Source organism: Oncorhynchus tshawytscha, linkage group LG04, assembly GCF_018296145.1.
Source record: "Oncorhynchus tshawytscha isolate Ot180627B linkage group LG04, Otsh_v2.0, whole genome shotgun sequence".
In the NCBI taxonomy this organism is placed as follows: Eukaryota; Metazoa; Chordata; class Actinopteri; order Salmoniformes; family Salmonidae; genus Oncorhynchus; species Oncorhynchus tshawytscha.
In genome coordinates, this window is record NC_056432.1 from 24,977,768 (window position 1) to 24,995,416 (window position 17,649).

Here is a 17,649-nt window from a genome sequence, read left to right on the forward strand (position 1 = left end):
TCTCCCTGGTGCCCTGCTCCCTCCCCATCTCTCCCTGGTGCCCTGCTCCCTCCCCATCTCTCCCTGGTGCCCTGCTCCCTCCCCATCTCTCTCTGGTGCCCTGCTCCCTCCCCGTCTCTCTCTGGTGCCCTGCTCCCTCCCCATCTCTCTCTGGTGCCCTGCTCCCTCCCCATCTCTCTCTGGTGCCCTGCTCCCTCCCCATCTCTCTCTGGTGCCCTGCTCCCTCCCCATCTCTCTCTGGTGCCCTGCTCCCTCCCCATCTCTCTCTGGTGCCCTGCTCCCTCCCCGTCTCTCTCTGGTGCCCTGCTGCCCCTCCCCCCATCTCTCCCTGGTGCCCTGCTCCCTCCCCGTCTCTCCCTGGTGCCCTGCTCCCTCCCCCGTCTCTCCCTGGTGCTCTGCTCCCTCCCCATCTCTCCCTGGTGCCCTGCTCCCTCCCCATCTCTCCCTGGTGCTCTGCTCCCTCCCCATCTCTCCCTGGTGCTCTGCTCCCTCCCCATCTCTCCCTGGTGCCCTGCTCCCTCCCCGTCTCTCTCTGGTGCCCTGCGGCCTCCCGTCTCTCCCTTGTGCCCTGCGGCCTCACTGTCTGCCAGGGAAGAGAGCTCCACTCCAGCACTTTATTAACATAAGAGGGCCAGCAAAATGAGACTTGGAAATCACTTCAAACCTCATCTGAGGAAGAGACAGAGAGCAGACAACAGAGAGAAAGACAAAGACAGAGAGACAGTCAGAGGGAAAGAGGAAGACAATGAGAGACTGACTGCCAGAGGGAGGCAGAGAATGAGCAACAGAGTGACCATTGAATCAGTTGTGAAGTAAGCAGTCCATCCTTTACTGTGTCGGTCAACTCACTACATCTCAATCAATGAGAGACCAGTGCCTATCATGACATCATGACTACATGCCTATCATGTGGCAGCGTGTTGCATAACAACATTAGGGGGAGATTCGGAGGGAGTGTTGTGCCGTGGGGATGAGTGGCATAAGCTTATCATTAACAGCTAGCACACCCGCACAAAACATATATTTTCGATTTCCTGTAATATGTAGCATTCTTACTGAGGACATGGAAAGACAGGGTGTAATGTAGGACTACTCAGAGGTGTGTGGTGTGGGACAGATGCAGTCTTCACCACTGAAAATGAGTCTAACAGCACGACTGTCTGCATCAGTGACACCATTCCACCGAAAAACATGAATTCATTTTCTTTGTTGCCTTATTGTTTGATTAATCAGGAGACAGAACTCTGTGTCTGGTTCCACTAAATAACATGTAGAAAGTGCAAACATATGCATATCTCCACAGAAACACTTAGTAGCTGAAATTAGCCATAAAAGGAAACACTTTATCTCTGAGACAGGCACACAGAGGTGTAGTGAAACACGATCCAGTCCAGCAGGCCAAATGGACCACAGCATAGCAGGTTAGTATCACAGTGACACATCACTGATCTGAGATCTGATATTAGATCCTTTCAGACTGGGACACACTTTAAAATAATTGGTCTAATCTAACCCCAGCACATTTCGGGCTTAATGAACAGGTAATGTTGCTATGAAGGTCCATGGTGACAGACACACCATCTAATTTAGAGCATGTGGAGAAACCATATGAGCAGCACTGGACAACACAACTGACCCAGAGCAGAGTGAGGTCATGATGTCAGGGGAAATGCAAGGCTTGCAGCTGTGGTCTGGGCTGAGCCTCCAAGGTAGACACACAAAACAACTATGTAAGTGTTGATAAGTGTGAAGGGTGTGAAGAAAAGTGAAGTTGCCATTTAATTTTGATGGGGCGGGATACCGAGATCTGGAAGTCTAACAAGATCACTTATATTGAAATATCCTTGGTTGAAAAATAGTATGGCACGTTGTTGAATTTCTAGGAAGTGTCTCAAGATACTAGGAATTGTATTCTAACAAGCTTTACTTTAAGAAATGACAAGTTGTATGAATATGGGGGAATGTTACTTAACAGTATGTGCCAAACCATCACTTTCTCTTTTGCACCAGGAAATTGAAAGGAAGTTCCATCTGAGTAACTCTGGGAGAGGGGAACAGAGCAAGGGAGAAAGAAAGTGAGGCGGGGGGAGTGAGAGAGACCGTTAATGCAAAGCTCCTGGCAAGAGAAGGATAGCAATCGCCAGACCTCCATCTGCGATTGATCAGCGAGCTGGCCCAAATGTGTAAGTCTGTGTGTGAGGGAGGGAGGGAGGGAGGGAGGGAGAGATAGAGAGAGACTCACCCACAGGGTTTGGATTGGGTGTGTACTGAGAGTTATTAAAAGACTCTGGCAATAAAGACTGCTTATTATTGTGGCAGAGACAACTGATACCAGCTTTGGCTTACTTAAAAAAATATTTGGGTATCAGGGTTCTTAAAGGTTTTGGTGGGTTTATTTTCCCAGTTCTTGATGAATTAATCCACAGTTATTCAGCATTCCAGCATTAATTGGAAGCTCCTGAAAGTCTACTAGACTTGCAATCACTAGCCTGCTCTCCCCTCCAAAGAAACACTCCCTCATTCTCTCATCCCCTTTTGTTTTAAAAGACATACAGTAGATGGATCAAAATGTGATCAATTATAATGCACAAGCTAGACATATAAAACGAAGTCAATATGAAAACAGAACATTCATTCTAGCCCTTTCCTTCCAGTACCTGCTAAAAGGGCCTGCTGTAGTACACTATGAATGTGTGGGTCAACTCTGGGAGAGACAGCAGCCACCACCGCTCCTACACTACTCCCTCTCCATTCCTCCGCTGCCCACAGTCCCTCTCATGCAGCCACTGCCGCCTCTCCAACACACAGCTTTATTAGCCTGTAAACTCAAGTCCTGCCTGTCTAAACCTTTTTTCTATTCTTTACATTTTGACACTGAACAACACCGGCATTCCTTGTGAAATCACTCTTTCCATTTCTTCACCTCATACCGTCAGTGTGATGCTTGAGTGAAGAGGAGAATGGGGAGAGGGATGGGGAGGGGGGGGGTAGGTTTTTTATGTATGTATTAATGTTTAACTACAGACCCCAGTGCCCCCTCTCCTCTCCGCTGGTCCTCCCACACCAGACCCATGTCGGACAGGACTAATAAATCACAGCTGGAGCCAGGGCCCAATCAGCACTAGTGCAGAATGGCGTGAGAAAGCTCACAGGCCTCCAAGAGACCCGATAACACTTTCACTCCGTATCGGAGCCGCTCCCCAGAACCCTATTGACTGGCGTGGCGTCACCTTGGACCGGACTGATACGGCACTGCTAGTTAGCTCTGGAAGGAAATGACCTCAGTAGATGTTTGGTGAGGGTCTGAGCATACAGGTGCAAGGCCAGATTCACTGATCATCCATTCAGACCTGTTTGGCCTCCCCTATGAACAATGCTAATAGCCATAAGACAAAGTCATTATGGATCATTACGACTGGTGACAGCGTCAATGAATGACCTATAGTTTTAGGCATTCACAGCAATAGGGTTCATGTCCTCCATGTGAGGTAAATGGTCAAAGGTGTCTACTGTTGTGTTCGAGATCTGACAGTAAGTCAGACTGCTGTTCTACTACAGTGTTACTAATACACAAGACCTGTTGTTACCATGGCACCATGACCAGGACGGTGAAATGTGGGGGAGCTGACAGTACTATACTGCTGCTGACACAATTCCCCTTCTGAGACTTTAATCAGACTAGATGTCTCTCTCTCTCCTCTTGCTGGCTAAAACCGTTGGGAAAGCAGAAGGGTCAATCACAAATCATTTAGCTACCCCTGAGCAGTGGAGGCACGCCACTGGAGGCCATTTTTGGAGTGGAGTTAGACAGACAGTAAAGAGCAGAGTGAACAATGACGGGAAAGGTCTTCCACATACTGTTTGAGCAGTTTCTCTCTCTCCTAGTTTGGAAGGTGAAGTATCCACCAGCTCCCAAAGACATAAAAATTCCAAAAATAGTCAGTCACTTTTGGGCTGAATCTATCCACAGACCAGTAATAGCATATTTACCTCTTTTCTGGTAATGGTTACAGACAAAAAGTCATGTGTGAGGTATGCAACTTCTAAATATACAGTGCATTCGGAAAGTATTCAGACCCGTTGACTTTTTCCATATTTTGTTACATTACAGCCTTATTCTAAAATGGATTAACAGTTTTTGTCCCCTCACCAATCTACAAACAATACCACATATTGACAAAGCAAAAAAAAACAAACATTACATTTACATAAGTATTCAGACCCTTTGCTCAATACTTTGTTGAAGCACCTTGGGCAGTGATTACAGCCTCGAGTCTTCTTCGGTATGATGCTACAAGCTTGGCACACCGACATTTGGGGATTTTCTCCCATTCTTCTCTGAAGATCTTCTCAAGCTCTGTCAGGTTGGATGGGGAGTGCTGAGTACCAGGCAGCTGCACAGCTATTTTCAGGTCTCTCCTAGGGCTGTTGCTGGGACCGTATTACCGCCACACCAGCGGTCTCGAGTCATGAAGTCAATCAAATTCCACGTGACCATTTAGTCACGGTAATTAGGCTTCTCCAAGCTCTGATGCTGCTGATGGTCATTAGTAGTCTACCAAACTTGCTAACTGCCTAGTACTCCGCACTCTATTGTCCCTCTAATCACTCTGACATCAATGCAGGTCTGAATGGATGGGGCGGCAGGGTAGCCTAGTGGTTAGAGAGTTGGACTAGTAACCAAAAGGTTGCAAGTTCAAATCCCAGAGCTGAAAAGGTACAAATCTGTCGTTCTACCCCTGAACAGGCAGTTAACCTACTGTTCCTAGGCCGTCATTGAAAATAAGAATTTGTTCTTAACTGACTTGCCTAGTTAAATAAAAGTAAAAAATATATATATATTTTTTTTAAATGCAAATGTGATCAAAAGTCGAGTCAAACACTTCAAGAGAGCCCATGAGCTCATGTTGCGCAACATTTATATAGGCTATGCAATTGCGCAAGAAAACTGAGTGATGACATCTATTAACTTCTTGCTGACAGGGGGGCAGTATTGAGTAGCTTGGATGAATAAGGTGCCCAGAGTAAACTGCCTGCTACTCTGTCCCAGATGCTAATATATGCATATTATTAGTAGTATTGGATAGAAAACACTCTGAAGTTTCGAAAACTGTTTGAATGATGTCTGGGTATAACAGAACTCATATGGCAGGCGAAAACCTGAGAAAAATCCAACCAGGAAGTGGGAAATCTGAGGCTTGTAGTTTTTTAACTCAGACCTTATTGTAGAAACAGTGGGATATTGGTTATGTTGCACTTCCTAAGGCTTCCACTAGTTGTCAACAGTCTTTAGAACTTTGTTTGAGGATTCTACTGTGAAGGGGGGCTGGATGAGAGAGGAATGAGTCAGGTGTCTGGCAGATGCCACAGGCTCTGTGGTGTGGTCATGAGAGAGTTAGCTCTCGTTCCATTGCTTTTCTACAGACATAGGAATTATCCGGTTGGAACATTATTGAAGATTTATGATAAAAACATCCTAAAGATTGATTCTATACTTAGTTTGACAAGTTTCTACGGGCTGTAACTGAACTTTCCGTCCGAAGTTCGGCGAGACCTGAACGCACTTTTGGATTTGTTTACCAAACACCCTAACAAAAGAAGCTATTTGGACATAAATTATGGACATTATCGAACAAAACAAACATTTATCAGATGTGGAACTGCGATTCCTGGGAGTGCATTCTGATGAAGATCATCAAAGGTAAGTTAATATTTATAATGCTATTTATGACTAATGTTGACTACCCAATATGGCGGATATCTTTTTGGCTGCTTTGTTGTCTGAAAGCTGTACTCAGATTATTGCATGGTTTGCTTTTTCCGTAAAGGTTTTTTTAAATCTGACACAGCGGTTGCATTAACTTCTTGGATATAGGGGGCGCTATTTTAATTTTTGGATGAAAAACGTTCCCGTTTTAAACAAGATATTTTGTCACGAAAAGATGCTTGACTATGCATATAATGGACAGCTTTGGAAAGAAAACACTCTGATGTTTCCAAAACTGCAAAGATATTGTCTGTGAGTGTGACAGAACTGATGTTACAGGCGAAACCCAGATAAAAATCAAGTCAGGAAGTGCCGCATTTTTTGAAACCGCCTCATGCCAATGACTCCTTATATGGCTGTGAATGGGCCACAAATGAGCTTAGGCTTTCTGTCGCTTCCCCAAGGTGTCGACAGCATTGTGACGTATTTGTAGGCATATCATTGGAAGATTGACCATAAGAGACTTCATCTACCAGGTGGTCACTTGGTGTCCTCCGTTGCAATTATTGCGTAATCTCCAGCTGCAGTATTTTTCCGTTTGCTTCTGATGAGAAACCAACTGTCACGACTGATATATTATCGAATAGATATGTGAAAAACACCTTGAGGATTGATTCTAAACAACGTTTGCCATGTTTCTGTCGATATTATGGAGCTAATTTGGAAAAAGGTTTGGCGTTGTAATGACTGCATTTTCCGGGTCTTTTTCTTAGCCAAACGTGATGAACAAACCGGAGCTATTTCGCCAACACAAATAATCTTTTTGGAAAAAATGAACATTTGCTATCTAACTGAGAGTCTCGTCATTGAAATCATCCGAAGTTCTTCAAAGGTAAATGATTTTATTTGAATCGTTTTCTTGTTTTTGTGAAAATGTTGCCTGCTGAATGCTAGGCTTAATGCTATGCTAGGCTATCAATACTCTTACACAAATGCTTGTGTAGCTTTGGTTGAAAAGCTGAAAAGCATATTTTGAAAATCTGAGATGACAGTGTTGTTAACAAAAGGCTAAGCTTGTGTTTCAATATATTTATTTCATTTCATTTGCGATTTTCATGAATAGGAAACGTTGCGATATGGTAATGCACTTGAGGCTATGATTACGCTCCCGGATACGGGATTGCTCGTCGCTAGAGGTTAAGGAGAAGTATATCTCTAATTCCATGTATAACAGTTGTATTTCATCAATATTTATAATGAGTATTTCTGTAAATAGATGTGGCTCTCTTAACCCCTCTGGGATATGTGGGACGGTAGCGTCCCACCTCGCCAACAGCAAGTGCAGGACGCCAAATTCAAAACAACAAAAATCTCATAATTAAAATTCCTCAAGCATACAAGTATTTTACACCATTTTAAAGATGAAATTCTCGTTAATCCAGCCACAGTGTCTGATTTAAAAAATGCTTTACAGTGAAAGCACCACAAATGATTATGTCAACTCACAGAAAAACAGACATTTTTTCCAGCCAAAGAGAGGAGTCACAAAAAGCACAAAGAGGTAAAATGAATCACTAACCTTTGATGATCTTAATGAGATGACACTCATAGGACTTCACATTACACAATACATGTATGTTTTGTTCGATAAAGTGCATATTTATATAAAAAAATCTCATTTTACATTGGCGCGTTACGTTCAGTAGTTCTAAAACATGCAGTGATTGTTAAAAAGAGGAGGATCGCATCAGCTTTCTATAGGCTAAGCCTACTATATTTATTTCTCAACTTTCCTAATATTACGCAACTATTAAGCACAATGCTTATCTTTACAACAGGAGTATAGCCTACTTAAGGGCAGAGACTACATGTTTTTTCCCCCTGCTCCTGTTTCGAGACAGGTGCATGATAATGGTCCATTCTAAATCAAAATCAACTTCACAGATATATTATTTAGTATATGTAAAGACAAGATAAAATCAAGAATAATCTGATGGGTGACAATATTAGCCTATCACTTGTGAAAGATATATTATAACTTGTGAATGATGCCCTGTATAAAGCAAGAAACAATGCCTTTTTTTTGCAACATTTTCTAATCATAGTCGCACACCTCATGTAGCCTAGCCCATAGGCCTATATGTTTTGATAAGGTTAGTATTACAACTAAAGTGGCCAAATATCTTCTTTAAAGCACATTAATCTGCTTTACAATATCTTCAATATGCGCCTCGGAATTGGATAAGGACGCGCGCAGTTGCGTCGATGTGTCTGTCTTCACTTGTAGCCTGTGAGAAAGACCCGATCCGGTGATGGAGTGCCATGTGAGTGAGAGGTGCTTTCGGAGCATGTAGCACTCATGGATTTTTTTAGAGTGCATTACGGCCCACAAAGGGGATGCCACCGTGAAATTCAAGGCATTATCAAGTGCCTCTCGTGAATGAGAAACTGATGAAGTGTTTATAGCCTGCGCAAAAAACAAGCAGCGCACTTGCCTTTTATGCAACTTTTTTCAAATCATCATTAGAGTCACATCATGCTGTCACACCCAGATCTGTTTCACCTGTCTTTGTGCTTGTCTCCACCCCCTTCCAGGTGTCTCCCATTTGCCTCATTATCCCCTGTGCATTTATACCTGTGCTCTCTGTTTGTCTGTTGCCAGTTCGTCTTGTCAGGTCTTACCAGCGTGCTTTCCCGTCTTCCTGTTTCGCAAGTTCTGTTTCCTAGTTTTCTCCGGTTCTGACCATTCTGTCAGACCCCGAGCCTGCCTGCCGCCCTGCACCTGCCTGACTCTGACCTGATTACAAACCTCTGCCTGCCCTGACCCTGAGCCTGCCTGCCTTACTCTGACCTGATTACAAACCTCTGCCTGCCCTGACCCCGAGCCTGCCTGCCTGACTCTGACCTGATTACAAACCTCTGCCTGCTCTGACCCCGAGCCTGCCTGCCTGACTCTGACCTGATCACAAACCTCTGCCTGACCTCGACCTGCCTATTGCCTGCCCCGTGTTTATGTTAAATTATATGAGAACTACAATCACAACTGAAGATATGACCCAGATGCGGATAGTACAGTTCTCAGATAATTTAATATAAACAAGGGGCAGGTCGAGGACCTGACAAGACAAACTGGCAACAGACAAACAGAGAACACAGGTACAAATACACATGGGATAATGGGGCAGATGGGAGACACCTGGAGGGGGGTGGAGACAAGCACAAAGATAGGTGAGGCAGATCAGGTTGTGACACATGCAGCCTTAGAATGTATTAAAAATCACAACATATAGCCCAACGTTTGTGGAACAACCAAAGTTACATTAATAACTCTAAATTAAGCATATAGGAGTACCTATTTCTTTGTTAACCGCCCGACACAGAATAGCCGCATGTTTGCACTCCCTCAAATCGTTTGGAGAAAATATCCTTTCTATTTAATTCAGCTTTGTTCAATTGTATTCTTCATACTATAAAATAATGCCACAGAAATCTAAGAAAATCTTATCTGCTAAATGAACTAGTGTAGTCCACAGCCATATAGCATAGCCACATCAGTACCTAACATAAGGACAACTCAGAGTATGCTTTTCTGTTCTTCTGAAATCGACAAAATTTTCTTCATATCATGTTTCTTTAGACCTCTCTAAATTAAATAATGGATTTGTTGTGAAGGTGTAGGCTATATTACATGGATATATTAGACTTTTTAAAATGTAGATGTTCCAAATGTCTGCATCAGTGACTTGCCAGGAGATGCTAAATGTGGAAGCCAGAAATGTGTTTATGTTAATTAACGGTAAATTACCCTTAGAACACTGCACCACTCGAAAGTGGCACAGCGGTCTAAGGCACTACATCTCAATACTAGAGGCATCACTACAGACCCTGGTTAGATTCCAGGCTGTGTCACAACCGTCCGTGATTGGGAGTACTATAGGGCGGCGTACAATTGGCCCAGCGTCATCCTGGTTAGGGTTTGGCCGGGGTAGGCTGTCATTGAAAATAAGCTCTGCCAGCTCTGCCAGGCTGACCATTGGGTTCTTGGTCACCTTCTGACCAAGAATATTGATGAAGGCCACTGTGTTCTTGGGGACCTTCAATGCTGCAGTCATTTTTTGGTACCCTCGACATCTGTCTCGGAGCTCTACGGACAATTCCTTCGACCTCATGGCTAGGTTTTGCTCTGACATGCACTGTAAACTGTGGGACCTTATATAGACAGGTATGTGTCTTTCCAAATCATGTCCAATCAAATGAATTTACCACAGGTGGACTCAAGTTGTAGAAACATCTCAAGAATGATCCATGGAAACTGGATGTACCTGAGCTCAATTTAGTGTCTCATAGCAAAGGGTCTGAATACTTACAGTTGAAGTCGGGAGTTTACATTCACCTTAGTCAAATACATTTAAACTCAGTTTTTCACAATTCCTGACATTTAATCCAAGTAAAAATTCCCTGTATTAGGTCAGTTAAGATCACAACTTTATTTTAAGAATGTGAAATGTTAAAATAATGGTAGAGAGAATGATTTATTTCAGTTTTATTTCTTTCATCACATTCCCAGTGGGTCAGAAGTTTACATACACTCAATTAGTATTTGGTAGCATTGCCTTTAAATTGTTTAACTTAGGTCAAACATTTCGGGTAGCCTTCCACAAGCTTCCCACAATAAGTTAAGTGAATTTTGGCCCATTCCTCCTGACAGAGCTGGTGTAATTGAGTCAGGGTTGTAGGCCTCCTTGCTCGCTTGCTTTTCAGTTCTGCCCACACATTTTCTATGGGATTGAGGTCAGGGCTTTGTGATGGCCACTCCAGTACCATGACTTTGTTGTCCTTAAGACGTTTTGCCACAACCTTGGAAGTATGCTTGGGGTCATTGTCCATTTGGAAGACACATTTGCGACCAAGCTTTAACCTGACTAATGTCTTGAGATGTTGTTTCAATATATCCACATAATGTTCCTTCTCATGATGCCATCTATTTTGTGAAGTGCACCAGTCCCTCCTGCAGCAATGAACCCCCACAACATGATGCTGCCACCCCCGTGCTTCACGGTTGGGATGGTGTTCTTCGGCTTGCAAGCCTCCCCCTTTTTCCTCCAACATAACGATGGTCATTGCAGTTGCAAACCGTAGTCTGGCTTATTTATGGCGGTTTTGGAGCAGTGGCTTCTTCCTTGCTGAGCCTTTCAGATTATGTTGATATAGGACTCGTTTTTACTGTGGATATAGATACTTTTGTAACTGTTTCCTCCAGCATCTTCACAGGGTCCTTTGCTGTTGATCTGGGATTGAGTGGCACTTTTCGCACCAAAGTACGTTAATCTCTAGGAGATAGAACGCATCTCCTTCCAGAGTGGTATGATGGCTGCGTGGTCCCATGTGTTTATACTTGCGTACTATTATTTGTGCAGATGAACGTGGTACCCTCAGGTGTTTGGAAATTCCTCCCAAGGATGAACCATACTTGTGGAGGTCTACACATTTTATTTCTGAGGTCTTGGCTGATTTCTCTTGATTTTCCCATGATGTTAAGCAAAGAGGCACTGAGTTTGAAGGTAGGCCTTGAAACACATCCACAGGTACACCTCCAATTGACTCAAATTATGTCAATTAGCCTACCAGAAGCTTCTAAAGCCATGACATCATTTTCTGGAATTTTCCAAGCTGTTTAAAGGCACAGTCAACTTCTGAAACACTGGAATCGTGATACAGCAAATTATAAGTGAAATGATCTGTCTTAAATAAGCATGCCCCATTCAGAAAATGTAGAACCAGGAACAGATATAGCCCTTGGTTCACTCCAGACCTGATTGCCCTTGACCAGCACAAAAACGTCCTGTGGCGTACTGCATTAGAATCGAATTACCCCACGATATGCTACTTTTCAGGGAAGTTAGGAACCAATATACACAGGCAGTTAGGAAATCAAAAAGGCTAGCTTTTTCAAACATAAATTTGCATCCTGTAGCACAAACTCCAAAAAGTTTTGGGACACTGTAAAGTCCATGGAGAATAAGAGCACCTCCTCCCAGCTGCCCACTGCACTGAGGCTAGGAAACACTGTCACCACCAATAAATCCATGATAATTGAGAATTTCAATAAGCATTTTTCTACGGTTGGCCATGCTTTCCACCTGGCCATCCCTACCCAGGTCAACAGCGCTGCAACCCCCCACAGCAACTTGCCCAAGCCTACCCATTTCTCCTTCACCCAAATCCAGATAGCTGATGTTCTGAAAGAGTTGCAAAATCTGGACCCATACAAATCAGCTGGACTAGACAATCTGGACCCTCTCTTTTTAAAATGATCAGCCAAAATTGTTGCAACCCCTATTACTAGCCTGTTCAACCTCTCTTTTGTGTCGTCTGAGATCCCCAAAGATTGGAAAGCTGCCGCGGTCAAACCCCTCTTCAAAGGGGGAGACACTCTAGACCCAAACTGCTACAGACCTATCCTACCCTGCCTTTCTAAAGTCTTTGAAATCCAAGTTAACAAACAGATCACCGACCATTTCGAATACCACCGTACCTTCTCCGCTGTGCAATCCGGTTTCCGAGCTGGTCATGGGTGCACCTCAGCCACGCTCAAGGTACTAAACGATATCATAACCGCCATTGATAAAAGACAGTACTGTGCAGCCATCTTCATCAACCTGGCCAAGGCTTTCGACTCTGTCAATCACCGTATTCTTATTGGCAGACTCAATAGCCTTGGTTTCTCAAATGACTGCCTCGCCTGGTTCACCAACTACTTCGCAGATAGAGTTCAGTGTGTCAAATCGGAGGGCCTGTTGTCCGGACTTTTGGCAGTCTCTATGGGAGTACCACAGGGTTCAATTCTCAGGCCGACTCTTTTCTCTGTATATATCAACGATGTCGCTCTTGGTGTGGGTGATTCCCTGATCCACCTCTACGCATACGACACCATTCTGTGTACATATGGCCCTTCTTTGGACACTCTACTCAGCAAATTGGATGCAGTCTATCACAGTACCATCAGTTTTGTCATCAAAGCCCCATATACTACCCACCACTGCGACCTGTATGCTCTCTTTGGCTGGCCCTCGCTTCATATTCGTCGCCAAACTCACTGGCTCCGCCTTATCTCAGCTCACTGGTCACCATAGCAGCACCCACCCGTAGCACGCGCTCCAGCAGGTATATTTGGTCACCCCCAAAGCCAATTCCTCCTTTGGCCGCCTTTCCTTCCAGTTCTCTGCTGCCAATGATTGGAACGAACTGCAAAAACCACTGAAGCTGGAGACTCATATCTCTCTCACTAACTTTAAGCACCAGCTGTCAGAGCAGCTCACAGATCACTGCACCTGTACATAGCCCATCTGTGAATAGCCCATCTAACTACCTCATCCCCATACTGTAATTTTTTATTTTTTTATTTTTTGCACCCCAGTATCTCTACTTGCACATTCATCTTATGCACATCTTTCACTCCAGTGTTTAATTTCTCAATTGTAATTATTTTGCCACTATGGCCCATTTTTATTGCCTTACCTCCCTTATCTTACCTCATTTGCACACATTGTATATAGACTTTTTTTCTATTGTGTTATTGATTGTATGTTTTTTTTACTCCATGTGTAACTGTGTTGTTGTTTGTGTTGCACTGCTTTGCTTTATCTTGGCCAGGTCGCAGTTGTAAATGAGAACTTGTTCTCAACTGGCCTACCTGGTTAAAAAAAGGTGAAATAAAATAAAAAATAAAAGTCTGTAAACAATTGTTAGAAAAATTACTTGTGTCATGCACAAAGTAGATGTCCTAACCGACTTGTCAAAACTAACGTTTGTTAACAAGAAATTTGTGGAGTGGTTGATAAACGAGTTTCAATGACTCCAACCTAGGTGTATGGAAACTTCCGACTTCAACTGTATGTAAATAAGGTATTTGCAAAAATGTCTAAAAACCTGTTTTCAATTTGTCATTAATGGGCATTGTGTGTGGATTGATAATAACATTTGTTTTATTTAATACATTTTAGAATAAGGCTGTAACGTAACAAAATGTGGAAAAAGTCAAGGGGTCTGAACACTTTCCGTATCCACTATAAGTCTCAGATACTGTATATTGTCTTATGTTAGGTGTTGACAACAAGTTAAAAACCCAAATCACATACTGTACGGTAATTCGTCATAAAACTGATGAAAGCAGCAGTGGTGCATATTTGTTGTCACTGGAGTTGAGGTCCAAACTATTCCCGACACAAGACCAATGTTGATTGGGGGGGATTTCTGTGAAAACCATTGATTTATCACTATTTTATTTTGGCACCATAACAATGAGCACTAAGGCAGTCTCAGTGACTGTAAATAGAAACACCTTGAATCAAGATGAAAGAGCACTGGAACACATCTCCAGCACTTCATAAGGGAAAGACATTCTCCCCTCTCCCGTAGTGTCTGCTAAAACAAACACAGTAATCATGTCACAGGAACGTGGCCAGATCACTGCAGCATAAACATTTATTTCCAGGGGGAAAATGAAGGCAAACAACACCCATTGCCATGGTTTCACAAAGCCGCTTGGTTTTCATTTGTGCTCTTAAGAAAGATGGAAGAGAAAAAAACACCTTTGATGGCGATTCACTAGCAAGTGAATATTTTCTACTGAGCAGCTCACATGGCAGGAGAAGCACATTCTCTCCAAGTGTAATGGACGGCTGCTTACGTTAGCTGTTGATGGAAAACTATCACATCTCATTTTTGGTTAAAAAAAATATTGGATAATATCTTGTGAGGTCATTTGGTCCTTATGCAACAATTGAATGTTTATGGAAAAAGTTTTTTTGAATAAGGTGGATGGGATGACTCGATTATTCTTACTCTTTCTGTGTGTTGAAGAAGAGTGTTCTATGGATGGACTTTAGAGCTCTCCATTGCATTTCTGCATTTAGAGGGCTAACAATTGCCATACACGTCTTCTAAGTTAACTTTCATTATGGGTTTCAAATGTATTTCTCATGGAAAGCTGGAACACTTTCTCCACTAAATCGCTGCCACAAAGCAGAAAGGCAAAAAATATGTTATTCATGAACTCAAATTATCGTTCCTTTAAAAGTACCCAAAGCCTACAGTTCAAATGTCTAGAATCACTTTTGTTTCAATAAAGAGGTCGGGACAAATGAAAACCCAAATATATTTCATTTTGCCCATCCTCTTTCCACAAGAAACACAGATCCTTTCACATACTGTGAGACAAAACAGCTGAGAATCATCTAAAAATCACACCCTTATTCCTTCTGATAAGGTAAGAATACTTTCCCCAACAACTGTGCTGCTTATTTCAGGAAAACTATTGCTAAGCAGTTTTTCAGCACAATTTCAAGTCCTTCACTAAGACAGAGATGAAAGGTTTCTTTTGGCCAGTAAAATGGTAATCCACTGACATCGCTTGGTAATTCAATACACTGTGGAGTAATACGTGATGTATTTGTGTTGGTGAAGTACTCTTACCAGGATGTGTGTGAGGACGATCTTGATGAGCGGAGACCCAGACAGGTTGACGGACAGGGCAGGCGATGGCTCCACCTTCAGTGAGATGAGGAAACTGGCCACCTGGATCTTATGGTCTTTGAAATCAGCTGCCTCGTTGATCCTGAGAGAGAGAGAGAGATGACACAGAATGTCACTCGAACACCAATAAGAGCTCTGCTGGGGTGTTTATCTACACAGTAGTGTCACAGAGGGCTCAGAACAGTAGCATGGGAGTGGGACTCTGATACATCTGTCAACGTCATCAATCACAATGAAAACACAGCATCTCGTCAGGAGCTTTTCTAGGTCAACGTAAGTGACGGTAGAGGCAACACCCCCATATCATTGTGCAGATGGACATTCTCGCCCACTGGGGAGTGAAACACAACCATTATGAACTAACCTCACCATCAATTGTAAAAGGAGCATGTTTATCATTATCATCCGCTTTACTGAGAAACTCGTTTAGAACAAAGTATATGGTTCTATATTGTTGCAGAAGCAGATTGATCCGAAGGGCCTTAAAACTTCTACATGTTACATTTAGAGCTGTATTTCTGAAGAGGCAGTCAAAGTTACATGCCGTATTGAGGGCCACAATATAGTCAGTCCAACTTATTGAGCAGAAAAGACACAATTTATGCCATTGATAAAGTCTGCCTGTTACTACATGTTTTAAAGCAAACAAGATTGTTTAGGCCAAAAGCACTTAATTACTTTAATCAAATTCCAAGTCATGCAAAGAATAAATGTCACAGCATTATCGAAATACGAATCCCCTATTGATGGGGAAAGAAGTATGGGGTCAAGTTCCTGTATGAAGTTAATGGCAGGGTGTATCAATCAGTGGAGGTTAAGTGGTGAGATGAGAGACAGCCTGGTGGGAGACTGATAAGGACTGGCCCCAGGCATGATCCGTTCTTGACGACAGGAAACAGGGGCGCCACTCCACCAGGGGAGACACACAGGAAGTGATCCTGGCTGACGCTCAGAGCGCTTAGTGCCGTAACATCCCTCAGATTATCTGAGATCACTTCTTCTCAATGGCGGTAATTCATAATTGCGCGGCGTGCAAAGTAAACAATTTTGTTCATTGCGTACTTTTCGGACTAGTCTAATTACAAACAGATGATTCGACAACCTCAAGCCTTTTCAACTAAATGCTTATAAATGAGAATATGACATGACTTTTTGCAGGCCCTGAACGAAGTTTGCTGTCTACTGTACTGTGTTTCGTCAGGATAACTTTATATGATACTAGTAAATGGTTCATAATTCACACACAGAGAGCATTCCTGTTTGGTATGATCATGGCTCTTTATGTGTCCTCCCATCCCCCTTACCTGGTCCTGAGGGGGCTGATCCCTGTGTAGTAGTTGTGCATGTTGTGGTAGAACACACCCACAATGGTGGTTTGGGCTAAAAGGGAAAGAGGGAGAGAGAGGAGGGGTGGGGTTAAGGAGGGGGGAGGGAAGAAGAGGAGAGAGGGGTCAAAGATGGAACACAGACCCACAGCATGGCTGAGAATGTGACGAGGCGCTGCTAAAATGCTCACAGGGAGTGGAACTTAATTAACATGGCCTCGCTGCCGCAGGTTGGCATTCCCTGACTAATGGGAGAGCTGTATGCTCACACACGGGTGAGACGGAGGGTTACCACGGACCACATGTGTGTTGGGAAATGATGCAAGTCACAGTGCCATGACTGAAACAGTACAGCAGGAGGCCTGTGGCCTGCTCCTATGTACTACCCCCTACCACCCAGTCCCACCTATAGTACAACGTGGTAAACAATAACAACTAGAGAGGGATGTGAAGTACTTGAGGGTGAAATAACCCCTTTTTCATTAAATCAAATCCACCTCACTGAGTAAGAAAAAAAAGGTATTGAAAATACATAGGCCCATATTTGCATTCTAAATAGTAGGCATGCGAAAATATAAAGTTTAATAGTATGTCAAATTTAGAAAATTGTGTATGCTTTAAATGCCAGGATGTTATACTCATTTCAGCTTTTCATGTAGTAGAATTCGCTGCACACTTTTGAAGAAGAGAATTGTCTATCCAGTGTTTGACAACAGCTGATAATCAGCTGATAATGAGACAAGGGGAGGTGCTATAAACAAATGAACGAATGTCGGGAATCAACGCAATTGCGCATTAGATGAGGCATTCTCAGAATGGGGGAGCCTAGTATGTTGATATTTTGTACTAAACATTCTAAATAGTTCTAAATAGTATGTAGTTCGATTAGAATACATATCATTTAATGTTGTAGGCAAGATAGATTTCAGACACGGCCATTGTATTTGAAGGTAACCATTAAGTCAAGGTTTTTAATGTAATGCTCTTTGTATGTAATGTGTGTAATGCCCCTTACCAGACCCTTTGAGAGATCAGCTGGTGGCCAGTTTGCCTATAGACATAATACATCTGCAACTTGTTATT

The 17,649-nt window shown here is 43.0% G+C and overlaps 1 protein-coding gene across 3 annotated transcripts in view; it reads right to left on the bottom strand.

Moving 5' to 3' along the window:
• Positions 1-17,649, bottom strand: part of LOC112248408 (adhesion G-protein coupled receptor D1) — a 62,063-nt gene that overhangs the window by 22,830 nt on the left and 21,584 nt on the right. For all 3 annotated transcript variants that reach the window (XM_024417400.2, XM_024417401.2, XM_024417402.2), the window contains 2 exons: positions 16,546-16,621; positions 15,182-15,323 (listed from right to left, as the gene is read on the bottom strand). In XM_024417400.2, coding sequence (XP_024273168.1) covers positions 15,182-15,323; positions 16,546-16,621 — 218 coding nt within the window. The remainder of the gene's footprint in view (positions 1-15,181; positions 15,324-16,545; positions 16,622-17,649) is intronic.